This window comes from Hyla sarda, chromosome 12 (genome assembly GCF_029499605.1).
Source record: "Hyla sarda isolate aHylSar1 chromosome 12, aHylSar1.hap1, whole genome shotgun sequence".
In the NCBI taxonomy this organism is placed as follows: Eukaryota; Metazoa; Chordata; class Amphibia; order Anura; family Hylidae; genus Hyla; species Hyla sarda.
In genome coordinates this window covers 33578511-33598817 of record NC_079200.1, presented here as the reverse complement: position 1 = coordinate 33598817, position 20307 = coordinate 33578511, and the positions used below count along the sequence as shown (strand labels likewise).

Here is a 20307-nt window from a genome sequence, read left to right as displayed (position 1 = left end):
CCCCCCCCATGGAAGCCCATTACTATATATCTCCAAAGTACTGAGGTACCTTTTTATAGATGTTTATGTTATTGAGTACAACATATGGCCACTGTGCTATAGTTGACCACATAGTGGGAAAAGCTCAGAGCCTAATACTAACATTTCACAGTATTGAAAACTAGCTTTTTCCTTACATAAAACAACCTTTAGTTCTGTTTTATGAATTGGTTCTATGAGTCAATTGAGTTCAGCATTTCTGGGTTGTTTTCTGTGTGCTGCATATGGTGACTTTCAAGTGGCTTTTTAGAATAAGAGGTTGTGTGTACATGAGAAATAACACTATTCTAGGCCATCGTACATATTACTTGTATATGACATTTTTTTTAATGTAAACCCATCTGCAGGTTCCATCTTTAATATTCATTTAACTCTAATCCAATGAGCGGGCACTAGCTGCTATTATGTCTCTCATACACTGTACACATATAAGAGAAGATCCTGCTCCCCTTTATTTCTATAGCCCAACCTTCAAAACAGCAGTATGGAGGACATTAAGGGGGAGCACTGAGCAGTATAAGCTGTGAATAAAGAACTTGGGGTAAGATAAAACATTTACCAAAAGCAGAAAATAGAGAATCTGGCCCAGATATATCAAACTGTGTGAGAGAAATTTTCCTACAGCAACCAATCACAGCTCAGGTTTCACTTTACCAGAGCTGGTTAGCTGAGCTCTGATTGGTTGATTTTGGGAAAATCCCTCCAGGGATTGGCCAGTCTTATCAAGGGATTTTGCAGTAAATGATGACTAGTTAGAAAGGGAAAGGGGAGAAGTGACAGAGATATTTTCTCTAATAAGAGATGTCAGATTTGCGCTGCCTATTTTAATAGGTTCATGTTGAAAAAAATAAATAAAATTGTGTTTTTTCCGCCTGAAAAAGTTTTTGAAAACTGCTACTTCAATTATGAGCCAAAGTCAGAAGGGGATCCAGTAGAAAGAAGTATAAGTCCTTCCTCTATATTTCACATTTATTTTATACACTTCTGGCTTTGACTCAAAAACTGCATTGGCATTTGTCCCAAAAATGCCAGAAAAAAACCTGTCTGGAAACCTGGCCTTATGCTGCCCTTAGTTAGGATACCATGATCTTCATGACAGGTTCCCTTGACCCTTGTATACCCCGTTGACATGAAGGATCTTGGTGCATTAGAACCACCATCAGCCCAGGATTTCCTGCTAGATCCAGTTGGCCATAAAGGACCAGCTAATCAAACAAGTATTTTCTATTCTGTTGGAAAATGTTGAGCATTTCTGACTATTCTAAATATTCAACCTATCACCATACGTTCTGTGCCGGATGACAAAAGTGAGCCAAAAAAACCTCCAACCTATTTTATTCTGATTATTGTTACACTGAATATTCTGAAATATCTCATGGACAACTTCTTCTTCAATAATAAAACAAGGCACTATAGAGATGACTAGCCGCACCGCATGTCAGTAATTATCCGCACCCGTTTCCCTGATGAGAGGAGCTGATAGATGTCCTCTTGCTTTTTGTTCTGTTGAAGGATTTGGCCGGGAGAAGCATTTCTCTGTTGTTTCATTCCTATAATTCTTCCCAACAATAAGGACAGAGGCCGCCGGGCACATTCAACCTCCCGCGCGTGTAATTACCGGCCAGGAGCTCCGAGCTGATGTGATCGCCGCTTCTGGGGGGATTTTTTCCTCGTGTCTGACTAGCCCATTTGATCCAGCCGGCGGCTAGTGTTCAGTTTGGAGGCTGAGCCGAGAAAAGGAATGAATGATAAGGACTCCATTAGAGCAGAACTCGGGTCACCGGCTCGTGAGAAGCCTTCACTCTGGACATTAGCGGAGGGTGCCCAGCTGCTGGCTATGGCATCATTCATGTGGGGTTTAGGTCATATCTGTAGTCTACTTCAGAATTGTTCATTTGTGAGCTATAAAATAAACTCTGCTGTTAATTCCTATTAAGCTGTCATGCTCGGGTATTTCATTGTAAATTACTTAAAATCTCTCATTCAAAAAACGTAGCTGAGAATAATGCAGTGTTACTTACAGATAATAAATCACTGTTGTTCTTCTTTATATAGTTGTTCACCTTTTATAAAAAGGTTATCCAAAATTAGAAAAACACTGCAGCTTTCGTCCACACATGACCTCCTCTCAGGTCATGTGTGGAATTACGATTCCGCATTCTCTTCAGATGACCTGAGATGCAATACCACACGTAAACTGAGGATTAGAGTGGTGCTAAAGCACCTGTTTTTTTAATCTTGGATAATGTCATTAAAGGAGAACTGCAGCCTAAAACAACTTATCCCCAGGATAGGGGATAAGTGTTTAAATCACGGGGGTCCAAACGCTGGGACCCCTCTTGATCTCCTGTACGGGGCCTCGGCTCGGTCGCCACGCCCCCTCCCATAGACTTGCATTGAGAGAGCATGGTGTGATGTCACGAGGGGGCGTGGTCATGATGTTACGACCCTCGCCGCCAGCACCCAGCGTTCTAAACGAACGCTGGGTGCTGCACAGAGATCGCAAGGGTTCCAGCTGCCGGACCCCCACGATCAGAAATCTTATTCCCTATCCTTTGGATAGATGATAAGATGTCTAGGGGCGGAGTACCCCTTTAATATTGAGTTAGTGGTTAGGAAAATGTGTTTCCACTTTGTAAGGACAATTCCTATCGGGGTGCGTTCAAGTGTAGCAGCCATATCACATTATTGTGCCTTGACTACCATAACACTGTGACAGTGCACTTCCAGTAGTCCTGGCAATAAACTGCATGTCAAGTGCAATGTCTGACTATATCCTCATGTCAAAACCGAATGACCAGGGAGTCAGGAGTTTGTCTGGCGCAGAGAGGAACCATCAAGCAGCCAAGTAAAATCAATGGATTTATTAGATGCAACGCCTTTCGCTGCGCATGCGCAGCTTCATCAGGCATGACAAGAGAAGGCTTGTCATGCCTGATGAAGCTGCGCATGCGCAGCGAAACGCGTTGCATCTAATAAATCCATTGATTTTACTTGGCTGCTTGATGGTTCCTCTCTGCGCCAGACAAACTCCTGACTCCCTGGTCATTCGGTTTTGATTTTGCTTTTACCCAGGAGGGCTGCAGTGGACCTTCTTCCATATCTCTTCTGCACTTTACCTTGTTGTGTGTGGGCGCACAACCAACTTTGGTAAGCGGCTTGACAATTGCCGTCCCCTACCCCCACCAACAAGATCTACTGATCCCACACATGAGGCGCCTTCCTCCCTCTCTCTATATCCTCATGTATAAAGTATCTGCAGGGTTCTTGTTCTTCCTATCCCTGTACGTGTGTGATGTCCATCAGATGAACAGTAATGGTGGCAACAGGGAATCGAATTCTGGGTTGCAGCTAAATAGTAGCGAGGCTAGGACCGTCTTCACTTATTTAAAAAGTATATATTAGACAACTACAAAGGAAGACATTGTGTGATGGATAAAAACTAGGGCAGAAGAACAGGAGATATCGCCCATGGCAGCCAGATAGCAGTTTTAGCAGTTTTCCAGGGCATGTTAGAAAATGAATGAGGTCTGATCATCAACTACATGGAACTCCGCCACGTCTTCACGTGTTTCAATTGTCGTGTTTGTACCTAAAGCCATTGAGTGGCGTACAAGTCACCTGAGGGTGCGCACAGAACACAAGAGTAGAATCCAAACTGTTCCCTGCACCCCGGTGTTCAGTCTTCCAGGTCTTCTATGTGGGTTTTGTATGTAAATAATAACCAACCTGAACATTTATCTATTATATGGCTTGTCATAGAAATCACGATCATCGCATCCCTTCCTGTGGCTTAGTCCTCTGTGCTCCTCCAGTTATAAGGCCTGCAGTGTCCGAGTGCAATGTGAGGACACGATATCTGGGGAACCACTGCATGGCTGATAAACGCCACTTTATATCACATTTTATGTGTCGCTCTGTGATGTCTTCCTGACCTTGGAGAACTACCGTATATACTCGAGTATAAGCCGAGTTTTTCACCATGATTTTTCGTGCTGAAAACGCCCCCCTCGGCTTATACTCTAGTGAACTCTCTGCCTGTCAATCCCTTCTCAGTGGTCTTCAACCTGCGGACCTCCATGTTGCAAAACTACAACTCCCAGCATGTCCGGACAGCCATCGGCTGTCCGGGCATGCTGGGAGTTGTAGTCTTGAAACATCTAGAGGTCCGCATGTTGAAGACCACTGCCAGGCCTTCATCATCATCCAGACCCCCCCTTTAGTTTTCTACTCACCTCCCCTCGGTGGGAAGGAAGGGTGAGCTGGTCCAGGCCATCTATACTGCAGGGACCGTCCGGTGGGGAGGGTTAGTCGTTCCAGGCTGTCCATCTTCACCAGGAGGCCCTCTTCTCCGCTCCTGGACAGCCCCGGACTAGTGACGTTGCCTTGACAACAACGCACAGGGATGTCCCTGCGCATGAAGAATAGGGCCTTACGGTGAAGATGGACAGCCTTGAACGACTAACCCTCCCCACCGGACGGTCCCTGCAGCATAGATGGCCTGGACCAGCTCACCCTTCCTTCCCACCGAGGGGAGGTGAGTAGAAAACTAAAGGGGGGGTCTGGATGATGACGAAGGCCTGGCAGTGGTCTTCAACCTGCGCGCGGACCTCCAGATGTTTCAAAACTACAGGGAGTTGAAGTTTTGCAACATCTGGAGGTCCGCAAGTTGAAGACCACTGATTGAAGGGATTGACAGGCGGTGATGATGAAGTGGGGGGGGGGGATGATGACGAGGGGGATGATGACAGCGTGATGATGACGGGGGTGTTAATGACGGGGGTCTGGATGATGATGATGGGGGGGGGGGTGATGTATTTGCCACCCTAGGCTTATAGTCGAGTCAATAACTTTTCCTGGGTTTTTGGGGTAAAATTAGGGGCCTCGGCTTATATTCGGGTCGGCTTATACTCGAGTATATACGGTAAAGTTGTGGTGATGATCTTGGAATTTATGGTAACAAGATGTTCATTTGTGGTCACTCCAAAGATAGTTCTGTAGCACCAAGACAATGGGGGAGATTTATCAAAACCCAGTGGTGCAGTCGCCCATGGCAACCAATCAGATTGCTTCTTTCATTTTTCACAGGCCTCTTTAAAAATGAAAGAAGAGATCTGATTGGTTTCCATGGACAACTTCACCACTCTTCCTCTACACAGGTTTTGATACATTTTCTCCAATACAGTGATCCCTCAACTTACAATGGGCTCAAAATACAATAGTTTCAACATACAATTGTCTTTTCTGGACCATTGTAACTTGAAACCAGACTCAACATACAATGCTATGAATCTGCGAAACATGTCAATGACTGGAAGAACCGACCAATTAGAATGGATATTTCACTGGTAAAACCTGTGTATTCCTAAAGTGCATGCACTGACTGGTAGCGCCCCCTACAGTACAGGGAGGTATTACATGTTCTCTACTCTTTACCTGTTCCAGGGTTAGCTTCTCCTTTGGGCATCAGGTGAAGGCGGCTCCATTTTCCTTTTTTTATACATTACGTGTTCTGTACAGGACCCTGAAGAAGCTTCTGTCCTCTACATAGACCAGTGTTACTCAAAGAGGGTGCCTCCAGCTGTTGCAAAACTACAACTCCCAGCATGTCGGGAGTTGTAGTTTTGCAAACGCTGGAGGCTCCCTGCTTAGGAAACACTGACATAGACAGTGATTTACAGCTCCCAGCAGATCTTTATTACTTTTATATATAAGGATTTGCTTTATCTGTATTAGTTATCTACATAGTTTTTTATTTTTAATTCTCCCTTTTTCCTATTTTTGGATGACATTTTGGTGGCTCCAGAACCAATTACCAGGTTTCCATAGAGTTCTGGTCTCAACATACGATGGTTTCAACATACAATGGTCGTCCTGGAACCTATTAATATTGTAACTTGAGGGACCACTGTATTCATAAAGGGAATGTTTCACCTAGATTATCTAGATTTTTTTTCTTGATTTGAGGAAGACACTGAGACTGTTATATTTTTTTTGCAATATGTTTTAATCTTTTATTTTTTATTTTATTTTTTTGGTACATTATTATGAGGGCAACCATCTTGCCTGAGCTGTTTTTAACAGCATTTGTAATGGTCAATAGAGAGCCAGAAAGGACATGTCCCATTCAGATAAATTGGAGAGACTACTGAGAATTCTATGTGACCTTTTCTGAGGTCATTCTACAGGTAGGGGATGCTGATCTCTGCTGTGAATGGTGGCGGATCCAGTGTTATTAACTCTTTATGTGCCACGATAAAAGTTGATCGGGGAGAGCTCTCAATTTGCTAAAATCAATGTTTTTCTCCTTTTGGGTGCAGCTGATAGGGACTTCCACGGGGTAGTCACGGGGTTTAGATTAGCTGACATGGCCACCATCTTCCTATTAACACCTATGGAGCCTCCTCTCTGCAAAAGCTCAGCACAGGGGAGGAGGCGTTACCATGAAGATGCCATCCGGACATCACTATGAATGGGGAGCTTGGGAATGTGCCCCCCCCCCCCCTTTGCAACAAGCAAGTCATTTGCATGTACTGAAGTGGGGAATTGTGGTGGAATGCAGGCACAGAGCTAGGACCTATAAGTATCACTGTCATCAGTGTCACCCACACTACAGGCCAGTACACCACAAGCAGAATTTCCGCAGCTGAAAATCGCCATGCTCCATTGCGCCATGCTCCATTGCATACTGTAAAGTTGTTTTCCCCTGGAAATATTGCTTCTAGGGGAAAATAGCCCTATATGCTGCCATTTTCTCCATACAGCACCGTATCCCAGAGGTCCTATCGCTCCACGAGCCTCCTGCACTCCAATCTGAGATTTAAAAGGGAACTTAAATGGGTATTCCAGGAAAAAACTTTTATATATATATATATATATATATATATATATATATCAACTGGCTCCAGAAAGTTAAACAGATTTGTAAATTACTTCTATTAAAAAATCTTAATCCTTTCAGTACTTATGAGCTTCTGAAGTTAAGGTTGTTCTTTTCTGTCTGATGACACCTGTCTCGGGAAACGCCCAGTTTAGAAGCAAATCCCCATAGCAAACCTCTTCTAAACTGGGCATTTCCCGAGACAGGTTTCATCAGAGAGCACTTAGACAGAAAAGAACAACCTTAGCTTCAGAAGCTCATAAGTACTGAAAGGATTAAGATTTTTTAATAGAAGTAATTTACAAATCTGTTTAACTTTCTCTAGCCAGTTGATATATATAAAAAAAGTTTTTTCCTGGATAACCCCTTTAACAACTTATTCCCTATCCACAGGCTTCCCCCTGTTCACATCCATCCTAGCAATTCTCAACAAACTGTATTTAATGCCATATTGGAAAGGCCAATTCTCCTGTCTGTTTAGCATTTCTGAGGGCAGTGCACAGCCATCAGTGAGATCTTTAATGGCTCCATTTTTTTTCTTTTTCTTTTTATCGTTTACTTTACATTTTCGGGCAAAAGGGATGCTCAGTAGTTAATGAAGCCAGAAGGAAACACGGAAGAAGCATGAGAGCGTCAAGAACAAGGGGAGCACAGGGGCTTTGTTCATTAGATAGAATTACAGTGGTCCCTCAACATACGATGGTAATCCGTTCCAAACGGATCATCGTATGTTGAAACCATCAGATATTGAGGGATCCGTGCAATGTAAAGTATAGGACAGTTGTCTCCAACCTGCGGACCTCCAGATGTTGCAAAACTACATCACCCGGCATGCTGGGAGTTGTAGTTTTGCAACATCTGGAGGTCCGCAGGTTGAAGACCACTGGTAGAGGAAGTTGTACTCACCTGTCCCCGCCGCTCTGGACCGTCACCGCTAGTCACCGCTGCCCTGGATGTCGCCTTCCATCGCTGTTGCCGCGTCCCCGGGGTGTCCCCGACGCTGCTGCAAGGCCTCTGCTTCCCCGGCATCCTCGCTCTCCGTCGCCGCCATCACGTCCCTACGCACGCCGCTCCTATTGGATGACGGGACGGCGTGCGCAGCGTCGTGATGACGATCGATGGAGAGCGCCGACGATGCAGGGGATCCCGAAGAGGACGCGCCGGAGCTGAAGCAGTCTGCGCTGCCGGATAGCCGTTTATGCGATGGCCCTGACATACAAAAGCATCGTATGTTGATGCTGCCTTCAACATGCGATGGCCTCTGAGAGGCTATCGTATGTTGAAATGATCGTATGTCGGGGCCATCGTAGGTCGGGGGGGGGGGTCGCTGTATATAGATGTCTTTTTCAGCACAGGGATGGAATAATGGTAAAACAAAAAAAAAACATCAGTAAACATTCTTTATGTTACATTCTCATTTTCTATGTACAAAATGTATCCATGTGTAAAACAAACAACAACAAAAAATCTGGTAGGAAATTACAAAAATTTTTATTTGTCATGTGACATATCCCTATAAATGGCACTCTGCCTAGGAAATACTGTACAGTACATAAAAGAACAAAAAAGAGGGGGGGAGGGGCTTCTGTAATATGTATCAGTGGGGGTAAGTATACAATGTACTACACTGCACGTATACTCTCTTATGATATGTTTACACAGTGGAATATAATATAATAATACTAATAATTTGCACAGATATTCCACTGCAGCAGAGTCCTATTGATTTCAATGGGATTCTGCTGTACTGTTCACACAGTGGAATTTCCAGATGGGGAAATCCTCGTTCCGGCATCCACAAAAAGAATAGACATGTTAATTCTTTCTGCGGATTCTGCTTGGAAATGCATTGAAAAACAGTATGATGAGGGTATTGGTCTTTGAAGTGTATGTCGCATAGCTAAGTAGTGATAATACCCAATTTCCCTCCTGTGTCTCACACCTTTCCAGATATTTCCGAGTATTGTACCGAGTCTCGGAATGAGACCTCTGAAGCCAGATTTTGTAAAACTTAACTCCTTACAAGACTCGGTACAATACAGAAACTTGACTGTATAGTAGTTTAAAGCATTCAGGAGAAGAAGAATTTAGTCACATTGTGGTCACTAAAGGGTGGCTTGTTGTGTAGACTAGGGGTGCTGTGTTCGTGACTAGAGTTTGTGACGTCAGGAGTGTTAACCACCACACTACCAAGGATACGTGGTTGCCAGTGCCAAGTGCCCTTTAAAGAAATACCACAAATACCAGGTTAGGGAAACCACTTTGACTTTACTTCAGGAATTTGCAGTACAAACAGGAACAGTTCACTTTAGTGCAATATTCGCTGAAGGCTGCAACAGAGAACCACAATTGCTCCTTGGCGCTACGGGACTTATGGTCCTTCTTGACTTAGATATAATGTTGACTGGTCTGAACTTGACTTGACTTTGGAGCTGACATTCACTTGCTCTTCCACTTGAAGAATCCTGTGTAAGGGCTTACCGTCAGGGTGGACCCGCATGGACCAGAGCTGCCGGAGGCTTTCACTCTTGTTATCATCTTCTTTTGCTAATGGGACCCGTCAGCTCACATGGCTCTTTTCCCCACAGTGTACTTGGTTCTGAACTTGAGCAGACAGACTTGACTGATTGACGACCTGGTCGGCGGGATCCTGGTGAAGGGTCATGTCGCTCAGAAACAACTGCGTCCTAGGCCTGACCTCATATGGCGAGGTACAGGTCCCACAGCAGAGGTCTGATCTGGATTTAACCTCCACTCACTCTCCTCTCTCCACTGAACTCATGAAAACTCACTAGCTCCTCCCTGTCTAGACAGACCTGGCGGAGCAGGGCAGGAGGTCCTGATTGGCCAAAGTGCTCATGTGGTTCTTTGTGCATCCTGCTGCACAGACAAGATTAACTCTTTTTAAGACAAAGAGAAATCCTTCCCTCAAGGGAAAACCAGCACTCTGATCCAGTTCCGTAGAATAAAATTTGAATGCTTTATTAATCCTTATAAAAACATGTACACAAAAATATAGTGCAACAACCAACGCATTTCGGGATAAGACCCCTTTTTCAAGGCATAGTGTGAACAATATCAAACCCGATTTTATTCTAAATCTTAGTGGGATCCACCCCCAATCACATTACCGGGAACTCACACAGCTGATAAGCAGACATGATAAAATGACATCCACCTGACAGTGCAGATGGACAAGTGTGTTCCGCACTTGGAAACCACAACATCCAGAGGTAGTGTTTTCTGACTTGGCAAACAGATTGGTACTGGTCCAACCAGAGGCCCACACAACTTCCAGCAAAACTCGGCAAGGTCCTTGTACAACTTATCCTTGCTAAACCTCTTAAAGCAAAAACATAGACTGTATCCTCGCTTTGGGGCTGGAACTGGTTTCAGGAATGATTTTGCTGCAGACAGTGACTCGTATGTGACCTATATGTAGGAGGTGACCAGACAGACATATTATGCATCCAGCAAACCTACCACAGCACCAATGGGTAGCATCTGGAAAAGCTTGTGCTGGGCCACCACATTATCACCAGAGGAAGTTGCTGCCAGCCAATCCTTATATAGGCCATGAATAGTGACTGGTATAATAGCTTCCCTTTCAATAAATGGGCTAAATCCATAAAATCATAGACTGTTCATTGTTACCTCATAGAGGGGGGGGGGGGGGAAGCCTCATCAATGACATCCACATGACCTTATAGGGTAAATAGATAGGGGTTTGTCTTAGTAGGACAACCCCTTTAATGGCAGGCTGAGAGGGGAATTCAACTGCTGGGACCCCCACTGATGCCAATAACAAAGGAGAAGCTTTACAGATTTTGTCTTCTAAGATCACAAGGCATATTTAAAATGCATATGAGCAAAATTATACAAAAAATTCACATTTCATCTTTCCTACATCAATGATTTGCTATAGATAAATAATTAAAAGGGAGAGATACATTTTCTTCTCCTTTGTTAAAATGAATAATGAATCAAGGTTAAGAAGACAGAAACCAGGAGATTGTAGAGAAACCTTAACATTGGCTCCTGTGCGTCTCTTCAGGGTAAGGAAGTAGATGTAGAACAGATGAACTAGAGGCTATGCTTATTGGCAGTGTCGGTAACAGTATGTACAGTGAGAAGGATCTGACATTGCTCGGTAATGTGCTTTATGCAGTTCTCAATTCTGACCATGAGACAAATAAAACTTAAAGGAGTTGTATAGCAAAAAGAAACTGATCCCCTATCCACAGGATAGGGAATATGTGTCTGATCACGGGGGTCCGACCACTGCCCCCCCCCCCCCCAGATCTTATGAATGGGCTCCTGCTCTCTGAGAGGTGTGTAGAGTCCCGTTCTCTCTCTTATCCTACACTGCATCAGTAAAGATGCCACACCAGCTCTCCCTGGTCACCAGTGGTCATCAATGCAAAATGGAGCAGGAAATTCTGAAATATAGAAGGTGTAACCAAGCTAGTCTCCAGAAGAGCATCTAGATCCATTGTATTTAGCTTGGATAGCTGGACATTGACTATACTAATAAGACCACTAGGGGTCCCCATACCATCCAGAACATAATCATATCTGGCTGTAGCATCATCTTTGTCCCAGCTAAAGCACAGGCTGGGGCAAAGTAGAGGAAGTGAGGACAGGACTAGCACTCCTCCGTGCTCACTCCTGTCCTGTCTATCTGACTGAAAACCGAGAGGATGGGGTTACAGAGCAGCCTGCAGTGATTGGATGAAGAGACCCAGCACAGCAGACTCAGGAAGGAAGTGAATGCATGGTGAGTGAGGGCAGGCTCAGTGCTTGCCTCGGACATGCCCCTTCCTGAGCAGTGGATGTCAGAATGAGTGACTAGCGGAACAGAGGGATTTGTGAGCCAAATACAGAAGCTAGACACATAAAAATGACATGTAAACCATCTGCAAGTCCTAATGAGTAACATATAGAAGCATTATATTTTTTCTGTGATATGACGGGTACGATTTAATTTTCCAAGTTAGACAAAATCTACACAACAATAGCAAATAATAAAAGTAACATTTCAACATTTCTGTATGATAAATCAGTTTTCTTAAATAATTGTAAATTCATAACTGCTGAGTGTCACACAATTCTCCCTCGTGAATGCCAAACTCTACAAAGAATTCATTACCTGTTCTTAATAAAAAAAGATATAAGACAATGTTTATATCCTAAAGGAATAGCATGCCTATTTCTGTCAGTAGTGCTCTCATGCCTTAAGAGAATGACCTATATGCATGTCTAATGCATTGTGATCCCACAGAGGCCCCAAATCCTTTTAACAATTACATATACTGCAGGCCCAATGGCTTGCTGACCGCTGAGTGTTTTGTTAATGTTTTTTCTCCTGTTCTATTACCTCTTTCTGCAGATTCCAGCCGGTCTGGGACACACATGATCTCTGCGGACGATGCTGAATACCCCCGAGAGTACCGTACTCTCGGTAACGGGACAAGGCGATTTTCCAATGTGGGCTTGGTGCACACTTCAGAGCGCCGGCACACTGTGATCGCTGCCCAGAGCCTGGAGGCCCTGACCAATCTCCAGAAGTCTGATATGGACAGGAAGAGAGACGCCTTCATGGATCACCTAAAGAACAAGTACCCTCAACACGCCTTGGCCATCCGTGGTCAGCAGGAGAGGATTCGAGACCAGGTGAGAGCAGGGCCACCCACAAATGTTTCTTGCACACTGTAGAACCTATAAGGAGGTCATTGTCCCATTTTTTCCTATGGACACAATGTATATTTGACACATTTAGCGTTGCACATTTCAAGGCTCTTTCAAGGGTGAGAAGAACCATTTGGGTGGAGTTCTACAAGGTAGAAAAATAAAGCATAGACTTAACGTTTGCTGAATTTCACAACGTGGCATTTAAAATGCTGTCAGCTTCTCTTTATACCTGAGGGGCAATCTATCTCCTACAAAGGAAAAACTGAGAGAATTTTAAATGGCATGACGCAAATGTCAGCAATCGTGAACCTGAACTCAATCATATAATTGACCTGACATTGGGTGATCCGCATTATGTATCACATTCTTATCCAGCGTCTAATGTCGAGAGGGGGAGGTTTCTTCTCTTTTTTTATGATCGCGGGAAGGATATTATCCACCTTCGTGATGTCGGGAGATGAGTCGGATCACAGGGGGTCTTACATGTTCAGCTTTTGTTCAGCTAATCCAGTAGAATCAAGAAAGATGTAGTGTGTGTAACAGAATCCATAGGAATATGTACAATTGATCACCAAGTGATCACTAGAACCCTATATTTCCCATCCAATATTAAAATGTAACCTTTATTGAGCCACAACATTAAAAACTTTAGAAAACTGTCATTATGAAAAACTTTTTATATTCTGTAGTACTAAATAAGATAAGATGACTTTTTTAACCCTAACTCGGGTCAGCTGAATTTCCTGAAACGCCTGTTAAAAATTGTTGGGGGTTCAGCCTGGGGATCTCCAGTCATTAATGGGGACTTTAACATTGTCTCCGACCCTCACCTGGACTCTACCTCTCCTTCCCGCTTCTCTTCTGCTTCTTTGTCTTCTTTGCTTTCTGCTATGGACCTTTATGATATATGGCGCATACATCACCCGTCCGAGAGGGAATATACTTTCCACTCGGGAGTTCACAACACGTATTCCCGAATAGATTTATTTCTGGTGGGCAGATCCCTCTTAGATCTTGCTCAGCAATCAGAAATTGAACCTATAAAATGGTCGGACCACGCAGCTATTGTTCTAAAACTTAGAGATAGTGCAGTTTCCCCCCCCCCCCCCCCCCCCCCGGCTTATGCCTGGCGCAATAATCCCTGCTTATGGTCTCATCCGCAATTTGGTGAATGCCTCAAAAATGACATCAAGGAATACTTCACTCACAATGAGGGTTCAGTTTCGGATCCTATTTTACTGTGGAATTGCCACAAAGCGGTCATAAGGGGTTCTTGCATTAAGTACTGTTCGATCTTGAAAAAACAGAGAATACAGACTATGAATGATTTACTAGCCCAATTGAAACAAGCGGAATCTGTCAATCAGACGGATCCCTCCCAGTTGCACGCGGAGGAGGTTGCTGCCTTACGCCGTAGCTTTCGCTGCCTCTTACTAACATCCTATGAAAAATCATATAGAAAATTACAGGCCAAATATTATTCTCAAGATAATAAAGCCGGCAAGCTCCTAGCGAACCGTTTAAAGCAACGTCAAGCTAAATCCCGGATACCGTACTTGTTACATCCTGTCACTAATACTAAACTTTATACACCTACAGACATTGCCAATGGGTTTAGTAGTTTTTACGCACACTTGTATAATCTACAGGAATCCATTCCGACCCCCCCTGACCTGTCCACTTCTATACAATCCTATCTCTCTAACCTTAGCCTTCCTACTTTATCCCCAATACAACTAGAATCTCTCAATCAGGATATCACACTTTCGGAGATCGTACAAATTATCAAATCCCTCCCTAGAGGCAAGGCACCTGGCCCAGATGGGTTTGATGCATCATATTACAAGGCATTTAGTGATGTTTTGTCCCCGCACCTTCTTGGATTCTGCCGCACAGCGACCCGCACTGGCAGGTTCCCACTGGAGAATCTGCAAGCGGTTATTACCACCCTGCCAAAGCCGGGAAAGACACAAGACAGGCCTCAAAATTTTAGACCTATATCTCTATTGAACCAGGACATAAAAATCTATGCGAAGCTACTGGCTTGCCACCTTTCCCTGGTTTTGCCCTCCTTGGTTCATATTGACCAGTCGGGGTTTGTTGCTGGGCGACAGGGCTCGGACAATACTAGGAGACTCTTAAATATACTGCATCACCTGGAGCATGCCTCTATCCCGTCGGTGCTCCTCGCCTTGGATGCAGAGAAGGCGTTTGACCGACTTCGTTGGTCGTTCGCCTTCTCGGTCCTGGCTCACATGGGATTTTCGGGTGGTATTCTCACGGCCCTGACCTCTTTATACTCACAACCTACAGCGACAGTGTTGGCTAATGGCTCGCTCTCGAAGCCATTTTCGATCACTAACGGTTCCCGGCAGGGGTGTCCTCTATCTCCACTGATATACATCTTGTCTATGGAACCATTGGCCCAATCTATTAGACAAGATGCTAGAGTGTCAGGTGTCACAATTGGTCGTAGTGAGCACACCATAGCCCTATATGCTGATGACGTCATCCTATCTCTTACCGACCCAGTGACATCGCTTCCAGCAGTAATGGATAACATAGCCAAATATGGTGCTCTGTCATATTATCACCTTAATGATACAAAGACCCAGGCCCTCCCCATCAACCTTACTCCCGCACTATCACAACAATTACAATTGATTTACTCATTCGACTGGCGCACAACTAGCATCCAGTATCTGGGTGTCCAGCTTTCTTTCCCTTTTAAGCTACTCTATCCTCATAACTGTGAACGACTTCTAACGGACATTCAAGCAGACATATCTCGCCTAGGACAATCAGAAATCTCTTGGGTGGGAAGGGTGGCAACCTTTAAGATGTTCCTCTTACCTAAATTTCTCTATCTCTTCTGAACACTTCCCATCTCGCTCCCTGCCACATTCTTTCTCAAAGCACAAAAGGCACTCTCCTCCTTCATATGGGCGGGCAAGAGACCCAGGCTGGCTCCACACATACTGTCCAGATCTAGAATTGTTGGAGGCTTAGGCTCTCCAAATATACGCTACTATTATATAGCTACCCTAGTATCGGGGTTGCGGCATTGGTGGTGCATATCACGGACTCTCCCCTGGCTAGACGTGGAGAGCCACTCAGTGGCGCCTTTTTTACTTAAGGATGTTTTATACGCTCCCTTTTGGTCATCTCTACCCCCAAAATTGTCTAATCCTATCGTTAAAGCTTCTTACGTAGCATGGACTTTTTTTATCACGCATATGGCTAAACCAGTTAGACTGTCCCTAGCGGACGTCCCACTCACTTTTTTGCAAGCCCTTATTCCAAATATAGACATATCATCTTGGTTCCACAGGGGCATCACTCACGTTACCCACATTTATGATAAGGGCATATTGCTGCCATTTTCTGACATAGCCGCTAAATTTAACCTACCCAAACAAGATTTCTATAAATTTTTGCAAATTAGACATTGTTTGCAAGGCCTTACTCCATCTCCAGGGGAAATGGACGGTGCGGCACTTGGCCTACTCAGTCCACACAAAAGGGTTTGAAACCATTTTACTCCGCTCTTATGCAAAATCATAGTGACACTAAACCCTATCCCCTGAGGTTATGGGAAAGAGAGTTACAGATGTCTTTTCCGTTGATAACTTGGCGACTAGCCTTCAAACATATACATATTGCTTTTCAATGTTCTACACACATAGAGTCTGCAATGAAATCTATCTTACGGTGGTACTATACACCTGATAAATTAGCTCTGATCTATATGGACGTATCGGACAGGTGCTGGAGGGGGTGTGGGAACAGAGGCACACTTTATCACATCCTTTGGGAGTGCCCTATTATCCAACCCTTTTGGTCCTCGTGTGCAAAGATAGTGAAGGAAGTTCTAGGCCACAATGTTCAATGGACACCACAATCTGTACTATTATTTCTAGACTTAACCTCTATACCTAAACAACATAGGGTCCTCTATTGCATAATTTGTATAATAATTAAGATTACGTTAGTAAGTCGCTGGAAGTCAGCCGATGTCCCTTCTATTGAATCTCTGATAGCAAAAATCAACACCACCTACTCCTTTGAAAAGATTATTGCCCTTGGTTCTGGAGGTTTTCGTGCTTTTACTAGTAGGTGGGAGAGGTGGAAACAGTCTCCCCATTGTGTAGACATATAGTGGGAAATAGTCTGTACGGATGATCGGGCTCCCTTCATACTGTCACCCCCCCAGAATCATCCCTGCCGACTTAGCTGTTCTACGTATTGAGCACTTATAAAAACCGTTCACATGCAGCATTGACCTTGTGGTCATTCATTTTGTAACATTGCTGTCACTCTCTGAGCACTGACTACATTTGTTCATTCTACCAGTATACTAGTAGTTTAAATGACCATTCTTGCTTTTAATCTTACTAATTGGAATATAGCTATATACCACTGTCAATGTTTTCTTGGTTTAGTTGTAACTGTTGATTGAAAAACATTGTACATGTACGTATGTTTGGAGCTTGGTATGAGCTCTGTTTCATTGCATCATTTGATGCTGCTGCTTATTATGTTCTGGAAAAATCTTAATAAAAACCATTTTGGCAAAAAAAAAAAAGATGACTTTTTTAAATATACATATATTAAAAAAGTCAATTTTACTATAGAATCAAAAATTTAAATAGCCGCCACTAGGGGTCATCTGGCTTTATGCTGGCAGACTACTCTGTATTTTGCAGCATACTGGATACCGGCTGTAAAGTGTGTTGGTATCCAGTATAGGAGCTCACCAGTGCACCACTACAGCCTTCAGCTGTTCCTAAACTACAACTCCCATAATGGGAGTTGTAGTTTTGCAACAGCTGGGAGCACAATCTTTGTAAAACTCTGTATTAGAGCTGTGTATTCTCCAGCTGTGTGCCTCCAGCTCTTGCAAAACTACAGATAAAGGATGTGTGGGCATGATGGGAGTTGTATTTTTGCTATAGCTAATGGCAACACTGCTCTAACACAGTGCTTTACAAACACTGCAGCTCTCGCTGTTGCAATGCAAAACTACAACTCCCAGCATGGTTGATCAGCCAAAGCTTTCTCTGACTCCTGAATGACAAGCTGATCAGATATTCAGGAGTCTGTGAAAGCTGAATGACACACACACATAGTGACAGCTATGTTGATAAGCATTTGGCTGTATTAGGAACAGATAGAAAATGTATGCATAAAAACTACTGTGCAGTGATTTGCAGACTGCCCAGAGAGGAAAGGGTTACAGATTGCAGTGATTTGCAGACTGAGTCATCCACAGTGAGGGAGAGAGACAGACACTCCCCCTCCAGAAGGCAAGAACACAAAGCAAGTGAGCAACATATAAATGCTATTTGTTATTTTTATTTGTCTAGGAGATAAATATCCCTATGTACATGATGGGGATTTTTTTTTTCTTTTTTGCACTATGACAGGTACGCTTTAACTAACTATTTGCAATTGGACCCTCTTATATATGCATGCTAGTACGAAATTTTGTACAGAGGTATTGTGGCTGCAGTCCACAATACTCAATGTAGTGAGTAAAAATTAAAAACATCAACACACCGCCCGCCTGCCCTGGGCGGGCGATGTGTTGCTGTTTTTAATTTTGACTCACTACATTGAGTATTGTGGACCTCAGCCACAATACCTCTGTACAAAATTTCGTACTAGCATGCAGTAGCATGCATACAAGACGGTCCAATTGCAAATAGTGAGTTAAAGTTTTTAACGTTGTGGCTCAATAAAGGTTACGTTTTAATATTGGATGGGAAATATAGGGTTCAAGTGACTGCTTAGCGATCAATTGTACATAGTCTTTGATTATAACCCTCCATCCATAGGTCCTCTCTTTTTGTTGGAAGCAATAGGAAGTCATTTACTTGAGGTATAAAGGTGCAGGTTTAGTCAGAATCAGGACTATTAGTAGGGAACTTGAAGGCCTCAGAGTCTATGTAAGGGTATGTTCACACAGGGCATGTATGCTGTGGATTTTCTGCATCAAAACCGGCAGCGATCCGCACAATTACTTTTACATCCAGTGGTATATAGGGCAGATGCAGCAGATTTTAGCTGTGAATTTTCTGCTGCAGAAAATCTGCAATGAATCTATCCTGTGTGAACATACCCTAAGGGAACAATAGCACTGGAGGAAGACAGAGTATGTGGGCCACCATGCAGGGGTCCTGTCTGTACCACCATAGAAGCAAATAAATAGTGCTTCCTACAGTCTGTTGAATATATCATGGCTCACATGTTTTGGTTTGGACAGGCACTCCTGTGAGGGATTTTGTAGAGAACCACCAGGGAAGTGCTCTATGATGACGGTGACATTTGGAGAATGAAATGCCAAATACTGTCCCTGCACAGTCGTACCTTGTCAGCTGAACCATCAGAGCACATTCACCTGCTATGTATGTGTGAATGTACCGTAAGGACCTGTATACATCAGTGCACATTCACCTGCTATATATGTGTGAATGTACCGTAAGGACCTGTATACATCAGTGCACATTCACCTGCTATATATGTGTGAATGTACTGTAAGTACCTGTATACATCAGTGCACATTCACCTGCTATATATGTGTGAATGTACCGTAAGGACCTGTATACATCAGTGTACATTCACCTGCTATATATGTGTGAATGTACTGTAAGGACCTGTATACATCAGTGCACATTCACTTGCTATATATGTGTGTATGTACCGTAAGGACCTGTATACATCAGTGTACATTCACTTGCTATATATGTGTGAGTGTACTGTAAGGACCTGTAAACATCAGACCACATTCACCTGCTATATATGTGTGAATGTACCGTAAGGACCTCTATACATCAGTGTACATTCACCTGCTATATATATGTGTGAATGTACCGTAAGGACCTGTATACATCAGTGCACATTCACCTGCTATATATGTGTGAGTGTACTGTAAGAACCTGTATACATCAGTGCACATTCACCTGCTATATATGTGTGAATGTACCGTAAGGACCTGTATACATCAGTGCACATTCACCTGCTATATATGTGTGAATGTACTGTAAGGACCTGTATACATCAGAGCACATTCACCTGCTATATATGTGTGAATGTACTGTAAGGACCTGTATACATCAGAGCACATTCACCTGCTATATATGTGTGAATGTACTGTAAGGACCTGCATACATCAGTGCACATTCACCTGCTATATATGTGTGAGTGTACTGTAAGGACCTGTATACATCAGACCACATTCACCTGCTATATATGTGTGAATGTACCGTAAGGACCTGTATACATCAGACCACATTCACCTGCTATATATGTGTGAATGTACTGTAAGGACCTGTATACATCAGAGCACATTCACCTGCTATATATGTGTGAATGTACTGTAAGGACCTGTATACATCAGAGCACATTCACCTGCTATATATGTGTGAATGTACCGTAAGGACCTGTATACCTCAGTGCACATACACCTGCTATATATGTGTGTATGTACCGTAAGGACCTGTATACATCAGAGCACATTCACCTGCTATATATGTGTGAATGTACTGTAAGGACCTGTATACATCAGTGCACATTCACCTGCTATATATGTGTGAATGTACCGTAAGGACCTGTATACATCAGTGCACATTCACCTGCTATATATGTGTGAATGTACTGTAAGGACCTCTATACATCAGGGCACTAAGGGGAGAATA

The 20307-nt window shown here is 43.5% G+C and overlaps 1 protein-coding gene across 8 annotated transcripts in view; it reads left to right on the top strand.

Annotated features, from left to right (window-relative positions):
* The window catches only part of SRCIN1 (SRC kinase signaling inhibitor 1), a 489213-nt gene that overhangs the window by 236279 nt on the left and 232627 nt on the right, over positions 1 to 20307 (top strand). For 4 of the 8 annotated variants that reach the window (XM_056548586.1, XM_056548578.1, XM_056548577.1 and 1 more), the window contains exons 1-2: positions 4480 to 4576; positions 12309 to 12592. The exons of 1 other annotated variant lie outside the window; for it this stretch is intronic. In XM_056548586.1, coding sequence (XP_056404561.1) covers positions 4483 to 4576; positions 12309 to 12592 — 378 coding nt within the window. In that variant the 5' untranslated portion in view covers positions 4480 to 4482. Of the gene's footprint in view, positions 1 to 4479; positions 4577 to 12308; positions 12593 to 20307 lie in introns of those variants that run through there. 3 more of the 8 variants (XM_056548576.1, XM_056548575.1, XM_056548579.1) reach the window with 1 other exon arrangement.